At 50.2% G+C, this 27,321-nt stretch overlaps 1 protein-coding gene and 1 long non-coding RNA gene across 19 annotated transcripts in view; one reads left to right on the top strand and one right to left on the bottom strand.

Annotated features, from left to right (window-relative positions):
* Window positions 1-27,321, top strand: part of TRERF1 (transcriptional regulating factor 1) — a 213,568-nt gene that overhangs the window by 174,008 nt on the left and 12,239 nt on the right. For 14 of the 18 annotated variants that reach the window (XM_084752960.1, XM_084752961.1, XM_084752969.1 and 11 more), the window contains 8 exons: window positions 789-1,109; window positions 4,475-4,862; window positions 5,843-5,909; window positions 7,202-7,341; window positions 7,471-7,574; window positions 9,812-9,887; window positions 19,021-19,109; window positions 21,258-21,371. In XM_084752960.1, coding sequence (XP_084609086.1) covers window positions 789-1,109; window positions 4,475-4,862; window positions 5,843-5,909; window positions 7,202-7,341; window positions 7,471-7,574; window positions 9,812-9,887; window positions 19,021-19,109; window positions 21,258-21,371 — 1,299 coding nt within the window. The remainder of the gene's footprint in view (window positions 1-788; window positions 1,110-4,474; window positions 4,863-5,842; window positions 5,910-7,201; window positions 7,342-7,470; window positions 7,575-9,811; window positions 9,888-19,020; window positions 19,110-21,257; window positions 21,372-27,321) is intronic. The other 4 variants (XM_084752966.1, XM_084752965.1, XM_084752967.1 and 1 more) reach the window with 3 other exon arrangements.
* On the bottom strand, window positions 8,025-17,320 carry LOC311581088. Its single transcript, XR_014773651.1, has 4 exons — window positions 15,562-17,320; window positions 15,209-15,341; window positions 12,348-12,470; window positions 8,025-8,084 (listed from the first exon to the last, which is right to left on the bottom strand). It is a non-coding gene; the product is annotated as an uncharacterized lncRNA (long non-coding RNA).

Here is a 27,321-nt window from a genome sequence, read left to right as displayed (position 1 = left end):
TATTTTTATTTTGTGTGCATTGGTGTTTTGTCTACATGAATACTGGATTACAGACAGTGTGAGCTGCCATGTGGGTGCTGGGAAATGAACCTGGGTCCTCTGGAAGAGCAGCCAGTGTTTTTAACCGCTGAGCCATCTCTCCATCCTGTCTTCGCTTTTTCAAAACAGGATGTTGCCAGATGGATCATGGCTCGTGCCTATATAACCCCAAAGCTCAAGAGGGAGAGACAGGAGGATCACTGCAAGTTGAATCCAGCCTGGTTTACATAGCAAGTTCCGGGCTAGCCAAAGCAACATAGCAAGACCCTGTCTCAAAAACAGAAAAGGAATTTTTTTTTTTTTTTTTTTAGCCTGACGTAGCATTACACTCCTGTCATCCAGGCTGAGGCAGGAGGATCCTCAGTTTGAGGCCAGTTTGGCTCCTCTGGAGAACCTGTCTCAAAGAAACAAACCGAATAAAAATGTAGGCTGTGATGACTGTTTCCATTAGACACCTTGAGTAAACTGAGGCCCAAGGAATGGAAGGTCACGTGTTCGGTTTTGGCTGAACATCAGTCCTTCTCCTTTACTTCAAAAAGCATGAAAGCCCCACCAACTCTTTTTTTTTTTTTTTTCATATAAAGTGATAAGGTAAATGTAGCTCAGGGACCCTGAGTTATAGGAAGAGACCACCCAGCTGTGGCTTTCTGTTTCCCCACCACTGACGTCCTGGAACTTCTGAGGAAAAGCAAGTCCCCCTTGGGAGAGCTGCTTTAAGCCCAGGATCAAAGCCTTTATTGTCTGTGTAGGAGGAAGGAGAGAAGGCGCCAGCGCCTCAGCCTCAGCCTCAGCCTCAGCCCCAGCCGCCACTGCCACCTCCGCCTCCACCGCCACCGCAGCTCCCTCCTGAGGCAGACCGCCTCACGCCTATGGTCATGCCCGTGTCTGTCCCTGTCAAGCTTCTCCCGCCCAAGCCCAGCTCTCAGGGGTTCACCAACAGCGTCGCTGCCACCCCCTCGGCCAGAGACAAGCCAGCCAGCTCGACGTCGGACGACGAGATGCCTGTGCTCGTGAGGATGGCCCTGTCCCCCCCTCGCTCTCCCCAAGGGGCTGCCCCCCGTGCGTCCGCTGTGAGTTGCTGCGCTGCCACACCTTGCCTGGGGTGGGGACGTCTCTTTGCTTTCTTGGAGATGAGGAAGGCTTTTCCGGAGTCACTGGCCTAGGCTCGGATACGAGAGAGTCTCCTTTTCAGTCAGGTCCAGGCTTAACAGGCCACCTGCATTTGACCACCCATCCCATGCTTGTTACTCCCCCCAGGCTAATGGCCTGGACCCTGTTCTGAGAACTGACGTGTTCTCATGCTTAAATGTAAATGATAACCCGGTTGGCAGACATCATTATAACCTTGCCAGTTACTAAGATATGAAAAGCATCTTGGCAACGAACAGCTCCTGCCTTGTCCTGGTCCTCTCCCAAGACCTCTGGCTTCTCCCCAGATCCAGCTGCCCAAAAGGTAACCCTGGGAAGGGCGGCGCCTCTGGGAAGTAGCCGCAGCATCATTGGCTCGCATGATCTGCCTTGTCAATAGCTTCATCTTCACACCCGCTTAAAATACTCCGGGGGACGAGGGTCCACTACAGTTCCCATAATACGCCCAGTGAAAGCCGGACACCGCAAATCTCAGGAAAGCAAAGTGATGTGTGGTTCTCACTCACTGTTAACTTCCTCTTGCCTTCATCACTCCCTCCTCTTCTCTCTACCCTTGGGGGATTTATGACCTCCATGCTTGGCCATACCAGGCCTGTCCTTTCCCTCAGAGTTGGGTCTTATATGTCTGGAGAGAGGGAATGGCTCCCGGGAGTCTAGGGGACATGAGGGGAGGGTTAGGAACATTCAAAAGGAGTTGTTTGGGGCTCTTGTGTGACATTGAGGACCAGAAACCGAGAGGCTGAGGGACAACCTCCATATTCTGAACAGAGGCAGCTAGCAACAGGAAAAGGTGAAACAGCTCCGCTACATGCGCACCGGGAAGTTGTGAGGACTGATGTCATTGTCACATAGGGATTGCAGCCACTCATCTCACTGATGACAGTGAGAAGAGGGGAGCTAGGGAGAAACCTGTGCCCTGCAGGCAACAAGACGAAAATACAGATGTCTCTGGCCAAAATGGATCTCCACTTACAAGCTCATGGCTTTACGTATGAGTGAGAGTTCTACTCTGAATTTGGGGTCTTGGCCTTCTCCCCGGCCAGTGACATAAAACTATAGGACACAAGCCTTCTCTCAGGACACCCCGTAGTGGCTTGACGCCACAGCCCCCAATCAGCTAAGTGATCATGAGGGCACAGAGACTGCTGTGCCCTGGGCTGCAGATCTAGGGTGCTCTGTGAGTGAGTTGCATGCAAGGCATTTTAAACTTAGTTATTTTGGGTTAACTGTGGGTTATGTGGATTGGAGCTCCATCATAAATCGGGGTGCACCTGTATACCAGGCAGGTGGGCCCAACAAGCAAGACAGTGGTGGTAGGTCATTATGGGAGTTCCGAGTAGGCAGGGGTGGACTTTGGCTTAATGCAGGGATGAGAGACACCGTCAGCTGACAGGCAGGCTGAAGTGGGAGCTGCTTGCACGTGGAATGATTAAAGAGTGACAAAAAAAACAGTTTAAGATCCAGGGACGAGCTCTAACTTCTAATCTCAGCTCTGGGATATGGCCAACTTGAGAATGTCCCTCCCGGAGTGTCAATTTCCCCCAGAGTGTTGGGACTTACCAGTGGACTTCTTCCTCCCTGGGGGCAGGAGCCTTATAAAACTCAGATTGATTGATTGATTGATTGATTGATTGATTGATTGATTGATTTATTTTGCTCTGCCTCGTTTAAATACTTCAGACGTGTCCCAAATGTGACAGTCTAGGCGGTGTGACATTCTGAGTGGTGCCTCTGGTTCAGGTGGCTCAGAGAACCTTGCCTGGGAGATGGTAAAGCATTATTTAGGGGCGGGCGGGGCGGGGCGGGGGGGGGGGGCTGGCACCAGAAAGAATCTTAAAAGGACTTTTGACCCTGTGGACTTAAGTTTGGGCTCCAGGGCAGAGTTGAGATCACCAGGAGCTCCACATTACTAAAAGGACCTCCTCAGTGACCCAGGGACAGGGCTTAAAAGTTTCCAGATTTGTTCCTCAGTTAAGGATAAGGATGTGTAAAGCCGCCATTTCCAAACATCCTCCTCAGCCTCGAGGCTCCTTGCGCCTCGGGGTGTGAAGCGCCCCTACCAGAGGAAAGGAGGGAGGTACTGGTCTAAAGAGACCCCCGTTGGCCCTCCCTCAGGGAGCTCCACACTGAAGCCCGGAGTTCCTCGCCCCCTCATCCTTCACCTCCCGAAGAGCCCCCGTCCAAGAGGTAGGGATGGCACCTTGGAAGACGAGGGAGTTTAGAGTGAAGTAGTGGGTGTGAGGGAAAGGGCAGAGGCCACACGACTGGAGACCGGCGGTGAGAGGAGCCCAAAGCTGAGGGGGGCGCTAGGGCGGGTCACATGGCCTGGAGGCAGCAGGTCATGTGACCATGAAAGCCTTTCCCATCACCCCTTGCTGCTGTCTTCACTCGCCACTCTGGCACTAGAGCTGCTGGGCACTGCAGCTGTGCCTTCGCACCTCAGAGCCTCTCCACAGGTATCGCGGGCTGGCTGTCACACCCAGCTCTCGGCTTTTCCGGGTTGATGCTGGGCCCCCGACTCAAGTCTGTTTCTGTCCGGCTTTGGCATTACCCTGCTTCTTTTATTTGACGTGCATGTGTGGACTTACTAGTATATATGTATCCGTGTGGCAGGTCCCCCAGACGAGGCTTGGTTCCCCCGCCAGAGCCCCTAAACTCGCTCTGCTGACAGGAAACAGGAGGAGATGGGGTTGCTACAGAGGAGCCTCCGAGGGGCGTGGCAGGGGAGCGTCACCAGCTCCATCTCCAGGAGAGCCCGTTAAAACGGCCTTGAGGATTGTGGGTCACTGTGCCCCGGCCTCAAGTAACCCTGTAGTGCCGTGAAGACAGCTCGGGGAGCCTGTGCTAGGCATGAACCTCTTCCTGCCCCTTAGCCTTGGGCCTTGCATCCCTGAAGAGAGGATTCTGTCCCCTGCTCAGAACGTGTGTGATCTGTCCCCGCAGGAGCAGTGTGGGGACTAAAGAGCCACGCTGCTGGATTCCACTCAAGATAGAGGAAGTGTAGTAATAAGCCAAAAGAATTTGAATTTATTACTTCTTGCCAACCCGCTCTACCCTTTGCAGACCTTCCGGATTTTCTTGACTAACCAGCCCAAGGCCGATGTGGTGGGAGCGGGAGGGGATGAGCAGAAGGGAGGCAGTCTCTCCCCCACCCCCGTAGAACTTTCGAGATCCCTGGCCAAATCTATAGACAGGGGCCATGGCAAGGATAGGCAGTTCTGTACTTAGAAAAGGGACAATGGCTGGGATGTCCTAGTTTGAATCCCAACTCTTCCTCTCACCGTAGGAAATCCCCCGGAAACATCATCCACCCGTCGCCGCCAAAGTTGAGGAACCCCTCAAGACCCTACCAGAGAAGAAGAAGTTCCGGCACCGGCCTGAGCCCCTCTTCATCCCACCACCGCCTTCTTCCTACACTCCCAACCCCACCTCTTACTCGGGGGCCACCCTGTACCAGAGCCAGCTACGCTCCCCACGCATCCTCGGGGACCACCTGCTCCTGGACCCCGCCCACGAGCTGCCCCCCTATACGCCGCCACCCATGCTGAGCCCGGTGCGCCAGGGCTCAGGGCTCTTCAGCAATGTCCTCATCTCGGGCCACGGCCCTGGAGTGCACCCCCAGCTGCCCCTCACTCCCCTCACGCCCACGCCGCGTGTGCTGCTGTGCCGCTCCAGTGAGTCGACCCTTCACCCCTGGTGTCACCCCTGTCGATTCGGATACTACCCTGAGTGGGTGGGGAGCCTCACTTTCTTCAACTGGCTAGTTTACCCGTCGGGTTTCTGTGAAGTGTCCGTTAATCTGTTCCACATACTGTGCAAGATGCTCTTAAGTCTCTGCATCTCTGTAACTCTCACAGAATCCGAGAAAAGTAGTGAAAGTGACAGTGGGATAAAGAAAAGGGGAAATGTGCAAACTAAAACTGCTTCGAATGGTCATAAGAAACTTAAGATAAATATTTAGTGCATATACATGTGGGGTTGAGTATTATAAACAAGAGCAAATCTTAGTATTAAGTGTGCTTTATAAGGAAAAAAAAAAAACCCAACCATGAACTCTGTAGGCCATACATGAGTGTAGCTCCAACTACCATGGAAGCTGAGGTAGAAGGAGGGGGGTGTTCAAGACCAGCCCAAACAACACTGAAAAACCCCATCTCCACAGTAGATATTGAGGGAGCAAAAAGGACAGGAGATATTTGTAGCTAGATTTCTTTCTGGTCACCTGTAATCCTGTAGCTTACCCAGCCAACCTTTCCTCACACTCTGTGAGAAATGGTTGGGTTTTTTGGGGGGGGGGGGTTGTTTGTTTTGTTGTTGTTGTTTGTTTCTTGTTTTGAGGGGTTGATTGTATGTTTTGTTTTGTTTGCCTGTAATCCCAAATACTGAGGCTTAACGCTAGGAGCACAAAAAGTTCAAAACCAGATTGGGCCATACATCAAGACCCTGTCAGGGGGCTGAAGGAGGAGGGGAAAGAAAGAAAGAAAAAGAGACCCTCATAAATTCATCCAATTCTTTGCAACTTCATATGGGTTGGGTAGGAGAAGAGCCTTGATTATTGCTGGCTGGCTAATACTAGTCTGCTAACTTTTCGTTTGTTTTCATTTCTCAGGAAGTTTTCCCTGTTGTCCTGTAAACTCTAGCTTTTGTGTTTCAGGCAGCATCGATGGCAACAATGTGACCATCACCCCAGGACCTGGAGAGCAGACTGTGGATGTAGAACCGTAAGGAATAGCCAATTATTCTTTAGAGCCCAAGCCGAGAATAGGGAAAGGTCTGGAAGCTTCTGGAAGGGCAGTCAGTATTTCCATAGTCAGTGGCCACTGAAAGGGGAGAGTTGTGGAAACAGTAGGCCCACGGCTGTCTTGGGAACTACTGTTTCCTTCTAGTAGCAAGAATTTCAGAGTCTTTTCTTAGGATTAAATGTGAGACCCTGGATACAAACAATCTAGCATCCCCAGTGGCATTGGAGGTGCTTAGCTAGGGGAGGGTCCTTCTCAGTGTTCTTCTCCCCATGTCCCCTCTGTGAGACCCTTGGCCAAGCCTTCCAAATGGGCTTGTTGAGTATTTGAATCATTCATGACACCCAGTGGGAGGTACAGTCCCCCACACAGGCATTGGCGGCTTGACCTCCAGAGGGTACCTGAAACCTCTGTTACAGTACCACACCCTGTGTGTAAGCACTACAGTGCCACAGTGGACTATCTGACAACTGTAGACTATTTATCATGGACCATCACAGACTGCGCCCAGCTGACTAGCAGGCAGGTAGTTTATACAGCGAGGGTACTGTAGACCAAAGAGTGGTTCACAGCTGGGCCAGGGGAAAGTGGATTGACTTGAGACTTTATCACATTGCTTAACACGGTATGACAGTAGCAGTTACAGACTTAATGTGTCACTTTATTCTTCCAGTTAATGTTTTCCTCTAATATTAATTTTATCCAAGTATTCCATCTAATATCTCCATGTAGTATTAGCTGATCATGGGCAACTGAAAGCCATGGAAAGCTGTAGCTAAAGAGGCACCGCTTTGCTGCCTAAGGGGAAAATGATGCTTTTTGTGAATGAGCTTAGGAAACAGGCCCGTGTGGTAGAGTCCTTCACAGCCCAGAGACAGAAAGCCTGAGCTGACACCATTCTAGTTTTGACCTGTGCTGAGTCGGGTTTTCCCCGGCGCTTTGTTAGTTCCTTGAATGGGAATCATAATTAGAACCTTGTTCATATCACAAATTTTCGTGAGCTTGGGCAGCATATATAATATATTAATATGTAATAGCGGTCTGGAAGGGATAAATACACGCAGACTTGCCGTTGTGGCACGCCCGCCGCCCTCCCTTTCAGTTCTTCAGTATGCTCTTGGAATGAGCTGTCTCTCCTCTGCAGCTTCAGCTGAGAAGGTTCAGACTGCCCCGTTTTTTCTAGCTTCCCCTGTGATTTTTCAGTCCCCAGCCATTGTTGCCCCTGGCCTAGGCTGTCACCTTGAAGGCCTCACTGTTTTTTCTTGTCGTTGAAGACGCATCAACATTGGCTTAAGATTCCAAGCGGAGATCCCAGAACTGCAAGACGTCTCCGCCCTGGCTCAGGACACACACAAGGCCACACTGGTGTGGAAGCCGTGGCCCGAGCTGGAAAACCAGGCTCTCCAGCAACAAGGTACTGACAAGCTGTGGGTGGGGGCGGGGTGAGGCTGGCTTCTCCTGCAGGCACCTCGGGCTCCGGAATGGCTGTGGGCTTTCACGACACCCAACATGTCTGACACAGTGACTTTCTTATTCTCAACAGTGGAGAACCTTCTGAATTTGTGTTGTTCCAGTGCGCTGCCGGGCGGCGGGACCAATTCGGAATTTGCTTTGCACTCTCTCTTTGAGGCCAAAGGTGATGTCATGGTAAGGAAGCGAGAAGAGGGGCTTTGTGGATGCATTAGCTCAGTGAGTAGGTCCCGACCTGAAAGCAAATCTCCACGTAGACGCCTGCTGACATGTCTGTAACTAGACTATAACCAGGACCACATCTGCTGTAGGAAATGATTGTCGCTTCAGGCGTCAGTGACGGAGGTAGAAGGAAAGCCTGAGACGAGAATGGGCCTGAAGGTCCTTCCCGCTGTGGAAAGCAGCCAAACGCGGGTGTTTCCACACCGCTTTTCCCTCACACATTAAGTGGTTCTGTTTTCCCACCTTCAATTCAACATAGTTCTGAATGTTGAGGGCCTTCACCAGGGACACTTAGATGTCCCCAACCTAGAACCATGGTGCCATCTTTCCAGAGTCACAGCTGACCGTTCATCTAGTCAGCCTCTGCTTCTGGCCAGACAAGTCCATCACTAGCCTCAGTTTCCCTTTTAGAGAAGCACATGGCTCTTCCTAGTACTAGAACCGACTTCCTGCTTTTAGATTTTTCTGAAAATGCAAAAAGAAACAAATAAGCCGGGACTGCACGTGTGATCTAGAATGCTTGCCTTTTGAGACCACTGCCCCCTCTTGAACCTTCAGCACGCACACGTCAGTGTGGGGTACCCCTACCTAAGCTGTTTGTGCTGAGTCAGAGATGGCCGTGGGTGGGCCTGGGGGCTCCAGATTTCCTTCTCTTTACATTCCTCTGCTTTTATTTTGTGTTTATAAACATTTGTTGCTTCTGTGTGTATCTGTCTACCACTAGTGTAGAGTCTCCATGGAGGCCGGAAGAGGCATCACATCCCCTGGAACTGGAGTTACAGTTGTGAGAAGTCATGTACTGGGAATTGAACCCGGGGCCTCTGAACAAGCAGCCACTGCTTTAACCACTGAGCCATCTCTCTGGCTCAAAGGTTTTGGGTTTCTAAGCAGCTCCTAAAGACTGCAAGGGCTGCTGACCTGTGGACTCAGAATAGCAAGATTCCTCTGCTTTGCACAGGCCCAAACTCGTTCACTGTTCAACTCTCCTTGCTGTTTCCTTTTTCTTTAAAAACAAAAATGGGGTCCGGTGTGATGGTGCCCATCTTTAACCTCAGCACTTGGGAAACAGAGGCAGGTAGATCTCTGTGAGTTTGAGGCCAGCCTGCTCTAAACAGTGAGTTCCAGGCTAGCCAGGGCTATTACACAGAGAAACCTTGTCTTGGGGGGAAAAAAAAGATGTGGACTCTTTCAGAGGACCCAGGTTTGATTCCCAGCACCCATGTGGCAGGTTACAGCTGTCTATAACTCAGTTCCAGAGGGATCCAGCGCCCTCTTCTGGCCTCATGGGCACCAGGCGTGCCAATCACGCACAGACATGCGTGCAGACAAAACACCTATACACATAAAATAAAAACAAATAAATCTTAGCCAGGCCTGGTGGCGCTCGCCTGTAATCCCAGCACTCGGGAGGCAGAGGCAGGCGGATCGCTGTGAGTTCGAGGCCAACCTGGTCTACAAAGCGAGTCCAGGACAGCCAAGGCTACACAGACAAACCCTGTCTCGAAAAACCAAAAACCAAACAAACAAATAAATAAATAAATCTATCTTAAACAAAAACTAGATTTTTTTGTGCAGTGATCTTGTAATTCCAGTGCTGGGGAGGCAAACACAAACAAACCGTTGAGTCTCACTGGCCCCCCCAGCTTGGTGACTTCCAGGCCAGTGAGAGAGATCCATCTCAAAAACCAAGGTGAACAGCACTTGAGGAATGAATAACGGAGTATCATGTGACCTCCACATGCCCACACACTTTCACATGCACCTGCACATACACGCATGCACCTACGAACACGGACACATACACAAGACAGCTGAGGGAGGCAGATCTGAATGGCTTACTGGCCGGACAGTGTGTGGTACACTTGTTACTAATACAGCGTTTCCTATTCAGTGATAAAGGAAGCCCCGTGACTTGTCTTAGAAGCAGTCACCAGCCATCCACTCTTTCCTCTTAAATCCTTCCCCTGAGGCTCCGCCCCCATTCAGAGAGACCCACTCGTGTCTGCATTAGCTTCAGCCATGGCCTAGGGGGTGGGGGAGGAGGCAGGTGTTAATGTTGGAGCCCACCGTCCACCCCTGGGTTCTTTCCCATTGTCCGGCTGCAGTGCCAGCCCTGCCTTGCCTGCGGTTAGAAGGTCCCCGCCAGGACACACACAGAGACTGACTTCTGCCTTTTCTCTCTGAACCCACAGGCCACTCTGGAAATGTTGCTGCTGCGGAAGCCAGTCAGGTTAAAATGTCATCCGTTAGCAAATTACCACTACGCCGGTAAGTTGCCGGGACCCCTGTGCTCTGTTGTTTCCTAAGCGTGGGCAGCTCACATATTTGCCTGCATCTTTTTTTTTTTTTTAAACAAATAGGTACCACTGAGTCTATTAGCCTAGCACTGCCAGTCGTGTGCCAGTGTAAATATCTGCCCCTTGTGAATGTTCCAAGACCTGGGAGACGGTGCGCAGTGGCTGCCCACCTGGCGGTGGGACGTATGCCTCAGAGGAAAGAGCCACCAAGGCCACACGCAGAGCAGACAACTAATAGCAACCTGTGGCTCTGGAAGCAGTAAAGGCGGATTCGGGTCTTGATGAAGGCCCTAGGCTTTCTAAGGGCTTGGATTGTTTTCTATTCCAAATGAGGCTTAAAGTTCATCCCCTACAGAATTTTTATGAAGAGTAAAGCTAGTCTAGGTAGCTCCACGTCCTATTGGAATCTAGTTAGTCAATAGTTGTTTACTGGGTATAGAGTATTATATCAAGAAGTGCACCTCAGAGTCCAAAAGGGTCCCTGGCCGCCGTATGGCTCATGGCTCACCTAGGATGCACGAGGTCGGAGGTTCTGTTCCCAGTTCCAAGAAAGGAAAAGGCAGGGAGGGTAAAGAAAAAGCTACTCCAACGCTAGGACTTCATGCATGCAAGTGTCTGGGGTATGTGTGTGTGCGCATGCACGCACGTGTGCATTAAGTAGAAAACAGCTTTAGATTTAAAAGCAGTGAGAAGGAAATAGGTTGAGGAGCCTGAAGACAGAAAAGGAGGCCATAAACGGGGGCTCCACTAACTAGGAAAACCCATCGGCTCTGTCTCCACAGTCTTGCCATAGTTGTCTCTTCAGGGTGGCTGGATGCACCACTGCCTCTTGATCAATTTTAAAGATTTTAAGTGTGTGTGTGTGTGTGTGTGTGTGTGTGTGTGTGTGTGTGTCTGTCTGTCTGTCTGTCTGTCTGTCTGTCTGTCTGTCTGTCTGTCTACCTGTCTCTCTGCCCGCCTGTGTGTCTATGTGTGTGTACCCACACGTGTCCCAGAGGCCAGAAGAGGGTACCAGATCCCTGAAAGCTGGAGTTAGAAGCAATTTTGAGTCACCTGATAGGGGTGCCAGAAACCAAACCCCTACCCTTTGCAAGAGCAATATACACCATGCACATCTGGGCTGCCTACTACCCCTTGATTTTTAATCACTTGAGGGTTTCTTTGGTGCTTTGGGCAGACCTCCCCTAGGCAGATGCAGAGTGTGTGGCCATGGGGACCTGTTAACATCATTTCCAGTCCTCACTAAGCAACCAAACACAGCCCAAAAGTGGAGTCTTCTTTACAAATACTGGACCAACCACCCTTTGCCTCTCCCTCCATCCCACGCTTCTCTTGTGAGGTGGCTTTGCCACCTGGGGTCACTAGGTAGAAAAGCCCCCCAAAGTTGTTTACGAAACACAGTGAACCCAAGGTCACCTACCCATTGGGTCTGTCTCAGCTGACAGCAGCTGTGAGAAAGAGACAAGCCCAAAATGGACACATGAGATTAAAGGCATCCTGTAACCAGGGGCCAGAGGAGCCGCCTTCATCAGTTCCTGCTTATGTGGGGGAGCTCACCAGTCCTCCGCCAATCACAGCATCCTCTGCTGTCCATTAGACCCCGACAGGCAGTCCCAACTTCCTGGATCCTCTCCCAAACTGCTCTGTATGGAGGATGGGGCTGTGTTGGGGCTAAAAGATGCTTCCCGCCGCTGGCTGCGAGATGTCTCTGTGGTCCTCAGATCACACTGCCTAGCCAGAACCTTGGGGTTGGCCATGGCCGGCTGTGAGCCTCTTAGTCCAGGACACAATGCCTCTCCGGTTGTCCCCAATATGGTAAACAAGAACTGTTTAAATTTTATGTACATTGTGATAGGAAAAGGACCAGAAAGCCATGGGCTAGAGCACCCTCACTCCAGCCCCAAGCAAAACAAAACATGAAAAAGTTACCAAGAGCTTTGACTGTCTGCTGAAGTACATTGAGGTTTTGGATTGAGTGTTGCTAGCTACTCCCTTCCCCGCCCCCAACTCCCTCCCTCCCACGTGCCTTCGTCTCTCGCGTTCTGCATTCATTGCAGCCCTTCGAGATCTGATGTGCAAGTTACCATCGCCTACATCTTCCAGTCACTCGCCTCCTCTGGCAGTAATTATAAACCAAGCTTCAGAGAAGATTCTAGAATTATGAGCAGATAGGGCAGAAGACACTGGTCCCTAAAGTCAGATATGGCTCCGTACCTATAACAGTTGCCTACTGAGCCACGGGAAACAACTGACTTCTTTACATCTTGTGTCCCAGCTGCTGTGCCACACTCTGAAAACCCTGTATTTGGTTTCTGGGGTCACTGTCTACTGTCCCATCGTAGCCATGGCCTGCCTTGGGCTTTGTGGCTAGAGCTATTCCAGTACTCCCAGTTGGACAGTCATCTCAATTCTGCCCCACGGGAACACTTACCTTCTAGTTCTTTGGCTTCCAGCTCTGAGGCTGTGCCCCACTGGACCCCTGGAATTTCACGTTTGGCTGTTACTGCTCCAGTTTCGTCCCCATTGATGTGATAAAACACTGAGCAAAACCAACCTAGGGAAGGAAATGGTTTGTTTGACTTAGAAACTGTTTAAGTCCATCATTGAGGAAAGCCGCGGCAGGAAGGAGGAAGCAGGAAGCAGGAACTGAAGCAGACCACGGAGGAACTTGCTTTACTTACTCCAGCTTCTTCAGCTACCTTTCTTACACAGCCCAGGCCCACATGCCCAGGGGTGGCTGCACCCACAAGTGGCTGGGCCCTCCTCCATCAATTAGCAATTAAGAAAATGTCTCACGCCTTTAATCCTAGCACTCAGGAGGCAGAAGCAGGTGCATCACTGTGAGTTCGAGGCCCGCCTGGTCTACAAAGCAAGTCCAGGACAGCCAAGGCTACACAGAGAAACCCTGTCTCAGAGAGAGAGAGAGAGAGAGAGAGAGAGAGAGAGAGAGAGAGAGAGAGTGTGTGTGTCTCAGGACATGGTCACAGGCTAGTCTGATGGAGCCAGTTTTTCAGTTGAGGTTCCCTCTTCCTTCCCGCGTATGTCAAACTTTGTGTCAAGTTGGCCAAAAACTAGCTGGGATTCCTAGAGAAGGAAGTCCTTGCTGAGCTCTGGAGGAAAGAGAGCCAGGCAGGGTTCCTAGGCAGACAGATACAGGCCTGTGGAAACACTCTTCCTTCCCTCAGGACCAAGGGGAGGGATGCTATTAAGTAAAGGACCAGTGAGGGAGTTGGGCATCTGGCCCAGGCCTGAGTGCGGCCTGCCAGAGCGCCTGTAGGATATCCGCAGAGAGCAGCTGTGCCATGCCCCCCACCAGCGTCCAGTTTATACTGGGACACACTGTCCCTCTCAGCCCCCTCCATCTATGTGTGGCTAGCAGGCCTTTACAGTGGTTGCACTTAGCATCACACAGGGTAGGGCATGCCTCGCATGGGGGAGCCATGGTGGAGAGGCAGCTGGTTATGGGCAGACTGCTGGAGCAGCCGAAATTTCTCCACTGGACAGGTCCTTGTACAGATGTGCGCAGAGCCCTGGGGATGGTAGAACTGGGTCTAGCTTCTTTGCAGGGTGCAGTGAAGACTTCAGTCCCCCCACAACCACCAGCACCCACGGGGTCCTCAAACCCTGCCTTCAGTTTTGAAAGACGAAGGAGACTTGGGAGAGGCACCCTTTCCATAAGGAGGCTGCGGACCACCCAAGGTTAATAAAGAGCAGAATTGCCTACTTGCTAGAATTACTTTGAAAAAAAAAAACCCACAGCTATGAGTCCTTTTGTTTTACGTTATTTTGTTTCATTTTTACTATATAGTGGGCTTCTTATAGCAGGACCTGAGTCAGCACATTCTCTGTTGCCTCACCTGACACAGCATTTGCCAAGAAAATGTTTAGTGACAAGTTCAAAATATGGGTTCAGATTGAGGCCTCCCTTCTCTCTGCACCTAGAAGAAACTTGGGGAGCAGCCCGAATCCTAGGGGAAAAACACATCTGACTTCACCTTGCTGGAGGTAACTCTGTATGACGTTGAAAATCTGGCACGGTCTCTCATTTTCTACAGAGAACGTGTCTTTCTGCTGTAACCACAGTAACGTCATCAGTAAAAGTTGTTTTGGTTTTTGGTTTGTTTTTTTTGTTTTGTTTTGTTTTTTTTTCCAATCCTGAAAGGAAGCCAGAGAGACCCTCTAAAAAGATACTGTTGTACACGTTTTCTCTGCCCCAGGAATTTCTGTTTTTAATTGCCTGGATTTACTGTAGATTGCCTCCAAATTAGCCACCATCCGGAGCCTGTTTCCCAGCAACCAAAGCTCAACGCGTTTTTCTTCCGGATACTACCCTAGTGCCCATTTCATCCAGTTAATTAGGCTCTTTGTCATTAGACTTAATCGGCTTGTTAGGGGCCCCTGCTGATAATAGCCCAATAGCCAGGAATCCCCCGGTGGACCCAGTAAATCTGGAGGACGGTCAGCCCACTAACCTCAATTGCCAGCCTAAGGGCAAGCGGAGATCTTACAGAGAGAGGCAGAGCTGTGAGAACCTAAGCAAGGAGGCCCAGTGGGGACAGGCAGCCTTGGAGTGGCCACACGTCAGAGGGACAGTGTGTGTCCCAGAGCCCGAGCTGATACAGAGTCTGCCTCAAGTGACCTGTAGGGACACAGAGCATCTACTGAGCACCTACTCATGACCAAATGGTGTTGGTCACCATGAAGTGACCACCATCCAAGGATGAGAAAAGTGGACTTCCTTAATGTCCCAGAAGGAAGAATGCCAGGGACACATTCGCAGTTGAAATTCTGACAAAAGTGGCCCCGTGATGTCATCCGGGGAGAGTGCACAGATGTCATTTGTCTACACTAGGAATTCAGCCCAGGGCCCAGGGCCCTAGTCTCCAGAGGCCATCTCTAGTGTGTATACAGGAATGGATTTCCCGCCTGCCTTCTGAGTCATAGACGCCCCATTGGGCACATGCACACACGCACACAAGCACTGTCCTTTTCACACATCCTAGGACTACGCAAGAGCCATCTTCTCAAGGCTGGTGCTTCCCACCTGTCACAGTAGCCTCACAGTAAGAGGGACAGAGAAGAAAGGAAGCCACCATGCTACCTCTTTCCTGGACAAGTGAAGATCTGAGAGCGAAGACCTCATCACAGAACATCAACTCTCCCAGGCACCCCCGTCAAGGGGTCTCTTCTTCTTTTTAAAGTATGGAAACTCCTGCCTGGCAGATGGACTGGCAAGCCTTGTGGGCGCACGAAGGAGTGGGTGTTCAAAAGGAGGCAGAGCCGGGAGCTTACCTCTGCTCTTTGGACCAGCAGTGATGCAGTGAGCCCAGCCAGGGGTGGAAGGAAGTGTGGCGTCCACAGAGCTGCTGCTGGCTTGAGACGGCCGAAAGACCCTGCCTGCCAGTGTCGCCAAGAAATCTACAATCTAAAGTTGGAAGGAATTCTCGTTGCTCTGCCCCCCCCAAGGGGAGGGGTCATTATCAGCATCTCTTGATGCATCTACCCATCTTGGACCAGCATGGAGCAGCACAATGCGACACACACACACACACACACACACACACACACACACACGCGCGCGCACACACACACGCTGCCGTGACTGAGCTGCCATCTCCTTCCGACAGTTTTCCCAATCTTCTTACCTCTTCGCTGTTTGGATGGGCACCTGAAAGGAATGGTGACTATTCTTTAGTCACCCAGCTGAAACTGCTCCATGGTTCTTAACTCTTTTGACCTCTCCAGCAGCAGAGAAGAGCTGGAAACCACCTGCCCCCACCGCCCCCTCCAACCCCCGAGGCCCAGAACGTTGGTCATAATCTGAGGAACATTACGGGATGGCTATGATGGCACAGATGTTCCCACCACCACTTACACGTGTTCAGATGCCCCCACCCGCAGCCCAAGTTGCTGTGGTTTGCACAGACCGTGAAGTCAGGGTCTCCGGGTGCTAAGGTCCAGCCTGTTAGAAGATCCTTCTGTGCAACATTTTCTTCAAAGCTGTAAGGCTATATGACCTTGCAAACCAAGGGAAGTAAGTGCTTTTAGAGGCCTGAGCCGGCCAGACTGTGGACTGTTCAGCGTCTAGAGCCAGAGCTCTTTGCCTGGAAGACCCGCCCAGGATTTCTGTGGACAGGGCCTTTATTTCAGACACCTGCGCTTTTATCACTGAGCCACAAACTCCCTCAGCAATCCTGGGATGTCTGCTTCCCCAGAATGTCTTCTCTTGATTCACTGACTTTTCGTATCCTTGAATGGCAAATGCGATTCAGATTGCCTGTGCTCAAGACCTCGCAGTTGGTCAGAGTAAAATGGAAAACCTGGACCTGCCTCAGCTTTGGAGTAAAGATGCTATGGGGGCGTGGTGGCACACATCTGTAATCCCAGCACCTTGGAGACAGAGGCAAACAGCTCCCTGTGCGTAAGGGAGCAGCCAGGCCTACAACATGGAACTCCTTTAAGAAAACAAAACAAATGCTGGCCAGTGGTGGCGCAGGCCTTTAATCCCAGCACTCGAGAGGCAGAGACAGGCGGATCTCTGTGAGTTCCAGGCCAACCTGGCCTACAAAGCGAGTCCAAGACAGCCAGGACTACAGAGAAACCCTGTCTCAAACAAACAAATAAAACAAAACAAAAAGAAGAAAAGAAAACAACACAAAGCCACAGTTTTAAGATATCTGAGAAAGGGTGATGCAGTGCCAATGGCCAGTCTTGTGCCATCCAGGAATCAGAGATGTAGAAAACTTGGGAGCCATAAAAACAGTGTGGTTTTCTATGTACCCGTGTGGTGGCTGGGTCCCTAGCACACCCAGAAATAAGAACCCTGTGTTTTCTCTTAATATAATGAAATGCTGGGTATTTCATAGAGAAAATAGATGTATTTAGCCTATAGTTAAAAAAAAAAATAGTCCGTGGCTAGGTGCCCTCTGGTGAGAATTCCATCCCGCATGGCAGGTACGGCACCATCTTGGCAGACTGGTCACTTGCTGAGACAGCAAGCCACAGAGTGACTAGACAGGGGCTAGGAGTGACTTCCCAGCAGGCCCCCCTCTCAAAGGGCCACTCCTCAGCACCACTACCCGGTGGACCATGCTTATGAAACCCATCCACACCACTCAAGCCTCGCTCCCTCCCATCACGCAGGCCTCGTTTCTTGCTCCGAATACGTCAGTCCCATTCTGAATCCAGTCTCAGCGTATCCTACTGTCCTATTAAGGAAGAAAGCCATGAATCATGTATGTGTGTCGGCCAGCGAGACATGCATAGCGTGGCAGGGCCATTGCGCTTCTGCCCCATCGGGGTGCAGATCTGCTAACCGTCCCCTCTCGTCAGCCTGCTTCCCCTTTTCTGAAGTCTAGGCTAAATCACGCTAGAAGACCCCCACCTCCTCATCTGTAAAGTGGGCCAGTGCGACATCAGCCTTACAGGGCTCTTAGTGATATAGCCAATAGTCTTAAATGGCAGCTTCCTTCAGATGTGGGATGTGTGTGTGTGTGTGTGTGTGTGTGTGTGTGTGTGTGTGTGTGTGTGTGTGTGTAAAGGACAAGGTGTCTTTCTCCACCTTATTGCTCGGGACAGGGTCTCTCAATGAACTTGAAGCTCACCGTCTCGGTAAGGCAGGATGGCCAGTTGTAGGATCCATCCGTCTCTGCCGCCAACATAGGCTCGTGTGGCCCATGCATGTTTTAACATGAAAGCTGGGGATTTGAACTCAGGTCGTCTTGTTTTCACAGCAAGTACTCTTAGCCGCTGAGTCATCCCCCCAGCCCCTGGGTAGGTCTTTCTTCCTAACACCATGCCTTGCTTGTACTTAACACCTTAGAGAACCTAAGTATTAACAGAACGAGTGAACGAATGAAGTGTCTCATTCCTGTCTCTGACTTTGCACTTGACTTTCCTACCCAGAATTCCCTTCTATCCCTTTCTTGCCTGACTGGCTTTTGTGTGACCTTTAAAACTCCAGTCTGGTATTTTCCCTGGCCCTGACCTGAGTACAGTGTTCCTTCTCTGTGTCCCACTAAAACTCTCCTTTACCATCGTCCTGCTTGTAGTTGTCACCTTGGATACCGTTGGCCTTGGTGATGGTGGAGACTGAGAACTTAGCCACACCCGGAGATGTGCTAACTGAATGAGTTCTTGCATTCATAAATATGGTAATTAGGCAAAAGCTGTAGGCAAGCTGCGCCAATGAGTGCTCACAGCCTCAGTCATCAAGCTGAGGGGTGGGGTTTTTGGTTTTGGTTTCCCTCCCCCCACCCTAGAGACAAGGGTCCTCTTTGTAATAGCCCTGGTTGTCCTGGACTCACTTTGTAGACCAGGCTGGCCTAGAACTCAGGCCTGCCTCTGCCTCCCCAGTGCTGGGATTAACCGCGTGCGCCACCACTCCTGGCTGTATGGAAGTATTTTTAACCTTCACAAAAATAGAACGTGTAGAAGACAGTTCTAATACTGCAGCACGCTGGTTGCAAAACTTGGAAGTCTTGAGTTAAGAGACTCGCCCAGATCCAGATCGGAGCTGAGACCTGAGCCAGAGCCAGGCCTGCTGACTACTGCAGGTCCCCAGCCGCTGTTGCTTTTTGTTTTGCTTTGTTCTGGTTTTTCTAAGCAAGGCTCCGCCATGTGGCTCAGGCTGGCTGGCACTGGACCCTTGGTCCTGCTGCTGGGACCACAGGCACACAGCACTGTTCCCAGCTCTAGACTAGTTCTTTATCCACACAAGGGTTTGATATGTACAGCATCCTTTTCTAGACCGCTGGATCTTGACTTAGACCAAATGAATGTGCAGAACACTGTGATCTGCTCTTTTATTTTTATTGTTCTTGTCTTGGGACAGGATCTCATGTTGCACAAGTTCACTTTAAATTCACTACATAGCTCAGGCTGGGGTTGAACTCCTGAATCTCCTATGTCTGAGTCCGGGGATAATGTATGCTAGGCAGGCACTCGGCCACTGAGCTGTACTCCGACCCCCAACCCTGGGAGGATCTATGGAGCTGTCTGTCTGTCTGTCTGTCTGTCTTATCTATCTAGCTATCTACTTATCTGTGCAGGGACGGGGTGAGAGAGAGAGAGCTGTCCCTAACTAAAGTTCTGTTTTGTTCCAGGTTCTGACAAGTGGACATCTCTAGAAAGAAAGCTGTTTAATAAAGCATTGGCCACTTACAGCAAAGACTTTATTTTTGTACAGAAGATGGTAAGCCAATTTTCCCAGTGCTCATTTGAAAGGAACTGTGAGGTTCAGGGCATTGCAATAGTGAGATATTTTTGTTAACTGCTTTTTTTTTTTTAATGGTTTTTCGAGGCAGGGTTTCTCTGTGTAGCCTTGGCTGTCCTGGACTCCTTTGTAGATCAGGCTGGCCTCGAACTCACAGTGATCTGCCTGCCTCTGCCTCCTAAGGGCTGGGATTAAACGGGTGTTCCACCACGCCCGGCTTTGTTTACTGCTTTTATAACATCCCCTCAAAAGGCTTGTCTTCCACCATCGGCGGGAGTCACAGCAGTCATTGCAGGGGCAGCGAGGTGCCAGTGTTGGTGTGACTGGAGGTGATGAGGGAAAGAAAACAGTTTGGACTCAGCTGTATTGAGGTTTCTTCACACACGCAGCTAGGAAGGGTTATGCAGTTTCAAAACCTAAACCTGACATGTCTGGCCCCACACATGTGGAGTTTTACTTACTTATGGGAGAGTTGAGGCCAGAGGACAACTTATAGGACTGGGTTCTCTCCTGCCATCATATGGGTTCCAAGGGTCAAACTCAAGTTTGGCAGCACACATGCACTGAGCCAACCCGTGTATCCCAGGCTGGCCCCCTCCTCAGTATGGAACCAAGGGTGATTTCTAGCCCTCCTGCCTGTACCTTCCTTGCTGCTAGAATTACAGGCATGTGACATCACACCTGGCCTGAAGCATCTTGGGTAAGAGATACCTTTGCCTCTCTGGGGCATCGCAGGGCAGAGCTGGTTCTCTGCATTTGGGGACGCTCTTTCGCCTACAATGCTTAGCCTGTTGCTGAGGACTTCTTCATACATTGGTTTGGGTTGGGGTGGAGGCAGGATCTCACGTGAAACTGGCCATGTGGCTGAGTCTGAACGTCACCTTTCTGATCCCCTGCCCCACTTACCAAGTGCTGGGATCACAGGTGTGCACCACACCGACATTATAAATAAGTTTTGAGAGTCACCAGGGCGAAGCGCTGAGCGCTCCAGCACTTTACGTGCAACAGCATCTGTTCTGCAGCTTTTAAATAAGTAAATAAGATCTCTGCAGACTGGTCTACAGATGTCCAAGCTGGGTAGAGGTTATCACGTCACCAGATAGTGTTGGTGGTGGGCTTGCTGCCTCGTGAGGAAAAGTGGCAGAGAGAAGAGTACACACCTGTGCTTGTTGATGCTGCATAAAGAATTTCTGGGATGAGACCTAAGATAAATGAATAGTAGGGGGCGTGTTAGATGGCTCAACGGGTAAGGAAGCTTGCCGCCAACCCCAACTATCTAAATTCAGTCCCAGGCCCCACATGGTCAAAGGAGAGAACTTACTCCCAAAAGTTGTCCCCTGACCTCCACACATGTGTACAGGCATGCATGAGTAAATGTTACAAATTTGCTTGTTTGTTTGTTTGTTTATTTGTTTTGTTTAATGTATGCAGTACTCTGCCTGCGTGTACACCTGCAGGCCAGAAGAGGGCATCAGATCACATTATAGATGGCTGTGAGCCACCATGTGGTTGCTGGGAATTGAACTCAGGACTCTCTGGAAGAGCAGCCAGTGCTCTTAACCTCTGAGCCATCTCTCCAGCCCCCCCACCCCCTCCCCTGCCTTCTTTCTTTCTTTCTTTCTTTCTTTCTTTCTTTCTTTCTTTCTTCTTCTTCTTCTTTTTAGTTTTTTTTTTTTTTTTTTTTTAGTTTTCTAGACAGGATTTCTCTGTGTAGCTTTGCCTGTCCTGGAACTCACTCTGTAGACTCACAGAGATCGACCTGCCTCTGCCTCCCAAGTGCTGGGATTACCAGGCGCATGCCACCACTGCCTGGCTACAGTATTTTGTTTGTTTGTTTTGTTTTGTTTTTTATTTAAAGAAATGATTAAGAGAACCTATTTGTATTACGGCTGTCCAAGATAAAAGCAGGCATGGAAAGAATAACTCCTACTGTTTTGGTTTTGTCTTGTCTGTTTGCTGAGAAAGAGTCTCCCCAGGTAGCCCTGGCTACCCTGGAGCTGCCTTGTAGACCAGCTTAGCCTTGAACCCTCAGAGATCGGCGTGCCTCTGCCTGTTATAGAATTCAGTGTTCCAAAGCTTGCCTGCCGCCCGGTGCTGGAGCTAACCGTGGGTGCACTTTCTTGGCAGGTGAAGTCCAAGACAGTGGCTCAGTGCGTGGAGTACTACTACACTTGGAAAAAGATAATGCGGTTAGGGCGGAAACACCGGACACGCCTGGCGGAAATCATTGATGATTGCATGGTGAGCGAAGATTCTCTGTTGATTCCTCTGTGGCTGCCCTCACTCCACTCCTGGGCTAGCAAGTGCTCCTAGGGACGGTGACAGAGTTCCCTGCACACTTAAGAAACTTAGGACTTGAGTCCCTGTTGCCAGCAGAAGGAAGGCATTCCCCAGTTCAGGTGTAAGCCTTCCCTTAGTAAGATGTAATTGCTTTGTGTTTCTAGGAAGGCAGGAGCCGAGTGAAGCGAAGGTGGTCTCAGCCCCTCTAATATTTTTTCCTGAGCCTTGCATGTCACAGGTGTCACTGGCCTGAGAAGGTAGCATGTGGGACTCTCTGTGACCACCGTGGCCAGCAGAGTAACAATCCATGGGAGGTGAGAAACTAGCGCAGTTCAACACAGCTCAGCAGCCGATGGTGGTTTAAATTTTGAGGGTCTGACCAAAGTATCTCCCTCACCCCCACTCCCGCACCCTACACCCGAGACAGGGTTTCTCTGTGTAGCCCTGGCTGTCCTGGACTCACATTGTAGACCAGGCTGGCCTTGAACCCACAGTCTGCCCCTGTCTCCTGAGTGCTGGGATTAAAAGTGTGAACCACTGCGCCCAGCCCAAGTATATTTTTAGTGATATTTAAGCACAGCACAAGAGCTGGAGAGGTGGCTCAGAGGTTAAGAGCACTGACTGCTTTTCCAGAGGTACTGAGTTCAAGGATCTGGGGGCAAGGATCTGGAGGCAGGATCAGGTGTGGCCTTTGCCACACAGATAGCACAGAAGTCACCAGGCTGTTAACCATGTCTTCTCCAGCCTTCTGGGTGGAAAGCAGGGTATGTATCCCTTCCCTTGAAAAGACACCCCCTGTATGTTCAACTTTCCTGGTTACCCTAGTGTGTGGCTGTGAGCACGAGGACCTCCATGCATCCTGCCATAATGCAAACCAGAAAGATGAAGGAGTTCTGGGGTTGTGTGGCATCCTCCCTAAAGCATGAGCAAGAGGCACTTTGGCCCGTAGGTAGAACCAGGAAGTCTTAGTCACTGAAGAACTGCTGAGTGAGTACGGATGGTTCCAGTCCTTGCATCACCATCCACTGTTGGAACTGATCTTCTTTATTAGCGGACAGCCCAAAGTTACCTTCGTATTCTAAACCTAAGACCTAAGACGGAAGCTGAGGATGTGGTGCAACTGGTAGAGAGCCTGCCCGGCATGCACAAAGCCCCGGGTTTGAATCCAGCACTGCGTAAAACTGAATGTGGTGGCATTCACCCCACTCTCGGAAGCTGGTGACAAGGAAGATCATCAGTAGGTCTAGGTCATTTTTGGTTACATAATTCATGGCTAGCTTGGGCTATGTGAGAACCTATTACAAATAAATAAGTAAGTTAGATTAAATTTAATTTCAAAGTCAAGCCCTGGGGCTAGAGAGATGGCTCAGTGTTTAGAGTGCATCCTACTTTTCCAGAGGACCTGAGTTGCTCTCCAACACCCAAGTAGGGTGGCTCACACCTGCCACTCCAGCTCCAGGGGATCAGTGCCCTCACCCAGACTGCTGCAACACCTACTTTCGCACGTGCACATATTCACACTCAGGCACACATGTATACACAGTAAAGTCAATGTTTTCCAGCCAAGCCTGGTGGTGCAAACCTTTAATCCCAACACTCAGGAAGCAGAAACTGGCAAATTTATGAGTTCGAGGCCAGCCTGGTCTACAGAGCGAGTTCCAGGACAGCCAGGGTTACACAGAGAAACTCTGTCTCAAAAAAAAAAAAAAAAAACTAAAACAAAAACAAAATAAGTAAATAAAGTGAGTAAGTAAATCTTTAAAAACTGAAAATGTAAAAGGAAGAAAGGGGGTGTACAATAGGGCCTACTGTGATTCTGTCAACTGAAAGCAATTAATTGCCACAACATAAACATCAATATATGAGCTGGAAAGGCTGTTCAGTGGCTAAGAGCACTGGCTGCTCTTGCAGAGGGCCGGGGTTTGTGTCTCACCCCACCCCACCAGTCCCAGTTGATTTAGCGCCCTCTTGTGGCCTCAAGCATCAGGCATAAATACGGTGCACATACACACATACAGGCAAAATACTCATGCACATGACATAATTTTTTTTTAGCAGGTTTTTTAAAGCAGGCATTTATTGGGGGTGAGGAAACACACACATGTAGCAGACATATGGAGAAAGATCCTCTGCAAGGATCTTTGCCGAGGAGGAACTTGGGAGGCTGCAGGGGAATCCCTGGGTTTTGTTTTTTTTTCCTTAATGTTTAAACAGCAGTATGTGTGGACATCAAGAGTCAAGATGCTAAATGGTGTCTGCCTTCTCTGCTCTCACCACTCATAGGATGTACTCTGGTTGGGATGATGTCACACATACAGTGGAAACAACTGAGAATTCCAAGAGAATCTGAAAACAGTATGGGATGAGAACCAGAAAATCTTAGATACAACAAAACGATTCTCAGCTTCACGGGCTGTGGCCCAGACAGGGTCCCAGGCCTCACCCAGGGTCACCGAGCCATGCTGTCCATATGAGTAGAACAGACAGTAAGCAAGAGGTCACAGGAAGTGCTGCCCTTAGACCTGGGACCTCACCCCCTGATGAACTGTAAAGTGGGGCAGATGATTTCAGTGCTTGGGAAAGTCCCTTTTGTTTCTGGAATGTTCTGGACCATGTCAGTGCTGTGTTTGGGGAAATGACAAAATCAGATATCAGGGACTAGGGAGATGGCTAAGGGGTTGAAGTGCATGCCCTGAGAGCACGAGGGCCACCATTTGGATCCCAGAGCCCATGTAAAAGTCATGTGAACACAGCTGTATAGCCATGATCTTAGTGGTTAGAAGGCTCAGAGATATGGGATCCTGGAGCAAGCTGCCTGGCCAAACTACCCACGTCGTTGAGCTCTGGGATCCATTGAGAGACCTGGCTCAGTGAATAAAGTGAAGATTGATAGAGAATGACTCCTCACAGCAACGCCAGGCCTCCACACGCATGCACACACATGCACACACATGCACATGAGGGGAAAGCCAGGTGATGTGGTCTGTTAAGAGAGTCCCGTCTCAGGTTCTGGTGCAAACAGGGCCTAGGGACAGAGCCCGGGGGGGATGCTGTAATGACACTAGGTAAATATTTGTCCAGTGAAGGAACATTTTTTTCTGAGACAGGGGTTACTGGTTCACAGCAGCATCCCTCTGTGAACTCTGGAGGGAGATGGGATGAGCAGACAGATGCTATACAGAGGAATGCTGTAAGAGAGGCATTGCCGTACAAGGTAGCAGTGCCATCTTGGCCAGTGTACATTACTGGAGGAAAGGCCAGGCCAGGGTGCAGTCTCAGATGAGGACGAAAAGCGGAGAAAGTGCCACACCCACCGGTTTCTTGACCATGAGCCAGCGTTAGCGTGGGTTCATAGCATCCACACCCTTGTCCCTTGTAATGTTCAGGGAAGGCAAAAAGGCTTATATGCAAAGATGACTCAGGCCCATTAAAACCCGAGTCAAAGCTCCAGCTTCCTCTTGGGTCCTGTGAGTACAATCTGAGCACTGATTGCCAAGTAGAAATGGAAACCTGGGAGGGCAGGGAAAGGTGCCGAGGGCCCCGCCTCAATCTTTTCTTAAAGGGCAGATGAGGGACCAGCAAGATGGCTCAGCAGGCAAAAGTGCTTGCTGCCAAGCCTGCTGATCTGAGTTCAGTCACTAGGGCCACAAAATGGAAGGTGAGAACGCACTCCTAAAAGCTGTCCTCTGACCTCAGCATGTGGGTCTTGGCACATGCGTGCACAAATGCACACTGCAGGTGGCCAGGTGGCCAGGGCTGGGCGCTGCATGCTCACTTGCTTAGGCTAGTGTGAGATTCTGAGTGAGCCATCACTGGCCCTTCCTCTCTTAGAAGAAGGAAGGAGGAAAGTGTGCCACGCCGCTGCCCCCCCCCCTTGGTTTTTGAGTCTGAGTTTCCCTGGGGTCCAGAGCTTACTAGTGAGGCTCAGGCTGGCTGTCATGTGATCCCCAGGGATCTGCCTGTCTCCACCCTCATAGCTCTGGGATTTCAGGCATGTGCCACTATGCCAAGCTTTTGTAGCAGACTTGAACTCGGGCCCTCATGTTTACCAAGCAAATTGAACTGAGCCATCTCCCCAGGCCCTCAGTTCAATTTCTTTGTTCAAGTTCAAGTTCCGGAACTTAGGAAAATTACTTATCTGGCTGATTTTCTGAATTTAAGAAAGACATCTGGGCAGAGTTCTGGGAGATTTAGAAGCCTTGGTGAGGAGAGGGGTGCCCAATGGACACCACACATTTAATGCCTTTTCCTCATTGCTGTCAAGGGCAGCCCTGACCCTTGGGTGTGTGTCTTCCGTAGATTATTCTGTGTTCCAGTTTGGCTGTTTCACGCAGCATGGGTATAAAACCACTGCCCTGTGCAAGGAGATCTTGGTGTAGACATTGAGGCTCGGTCATCATGTTAAATATAGTTCCTTGGGCTGGAGAGATGGCTCAGTGGCGAGGAGCACTCCCTGCTGTCTCTCCGAGGAGCTGTTTGATTCCCTGTACCCACGTAGGGCTGTTCACACTTGCCTGGAACTCCAGCTACGGGATCCAACACTCTCTTCTGGCTTCTGCAGGCACGGCATGGAAGTGGTGTAAACTCACACAAATCCATATATAATTGTGTGTGTGCTCGAGTGTGTGTGCGCGCGCGCGTGCGGCTCTTCCTTTGTCCCCAGTGTTTGCCCAATTGCCTTCTGAAGTTGTTCTAAATGCTTTGGTCTGCAGGGCATCATAAACTGGCCAACATGTAGATGCAGAATGCTACATGTTGGGGTTTGACTCCCCCTATCTTTGTGTCTCTGAGTCACTTTGTCTTGATGACAAATACGTTATGAACTTGTACAGATGGAAATAAAAACCCATCTGCGTTCCTGAGATGTGCCTAAGCGCTGTGCAGCAGAATCCAGTCTGTAAGTGTGTGGCTACGTGAAATACATCTTCAGAGTTCTTAAGCCAATAGATGAGAAAAGTGTAATTACAGTAAGTACCGAGGAACAAGTGCCATTGTTGTAAAAAGCCTTATTGTGAAGCATGCCTTATAAATGCCAAACCAGAAGCCATGTCCGCCTAATAGCTGAGAGTATCAAGTCCCAGTCCTTTTTAAGAGAGTGTCCACAGTTCTGCCTGAGACTCTGGATTTGAAAAGTGATGGGTGACAGGCAGAAAGCCACCTGTGTAAAAACCAACCTATACTATACTATACTAACTAAGTTCTATACTAACAAAGGGGCCTCTTTTTAGCACCTACTCTACAACAGGTGTTGAGCCTGTGCAGTTCGCATTGACCATGTAGTCATTACCAATTGCTCTTAATTAACTGGCTGGAAACTGGCCACTTCTTACCTTGCTAACAGCACCTCTAGGCTGTGTGTCCACACAGTGTTACCTGTGAACAACACTGAAGCAGAGAAAGTGTTAACTGCCTCGTGTTGGCTCGTATTGCCTTTGTGGTTCTCCCACAACCCACCCCTAAATCAGAACTGGGGAGGGCCCACGACAGTGTGGTAGTGTATACTGTAATCCCAGAGCTCAGCAGGTGGAGACACAGGAGTGCCAGGAGTCACGGTCCAGTTTGGAATAACATAGTGAGTTTTAGGCCAATCTGGATTACAGAGTAAAGCTTCATCCTAAAGGGGAGCGGAGCAGGGGAGGCTGGAGAGATGGCTCAGTAGTTAAGAGCACTTGCTGCTCTTCCAGAGGACCTGGGTTTGATTCCCAGCACCCACGTTGTACATGACAGCTCACAACAGCCTGTAACTCCAGCTCCAGAGGATCTGATGCCTCTGGCTTCTGAGGGCACTCCCTCATACCTACCCACATGCAAAGACATCTCCGTAGTTTCAAAATGAAAACAAAAAGCCAGGTGTGGTATCATACAGCTTTAATCCCAGCACTTGGGAGGCTGAGGCAGGTGGATCTCTGTG

The sequence above is a fragment of the Acomys minous genome (genome assembly GCF_964271855.1).
Source record: "Acomys minous genome assembly, chromosome: 13".
In the NCBI taxonomy this organism is placed as follows: Eukaryota; Metazoa; Chordata; class Mammalia; order Rodentia; family Muridae; genus Acomys; species Acomys minous.
The sequence above is the reverse complement of the archived record's forward strand: the minus strand, read 5'-3'. Positions and strand labels throughout refer to the sequence as shown.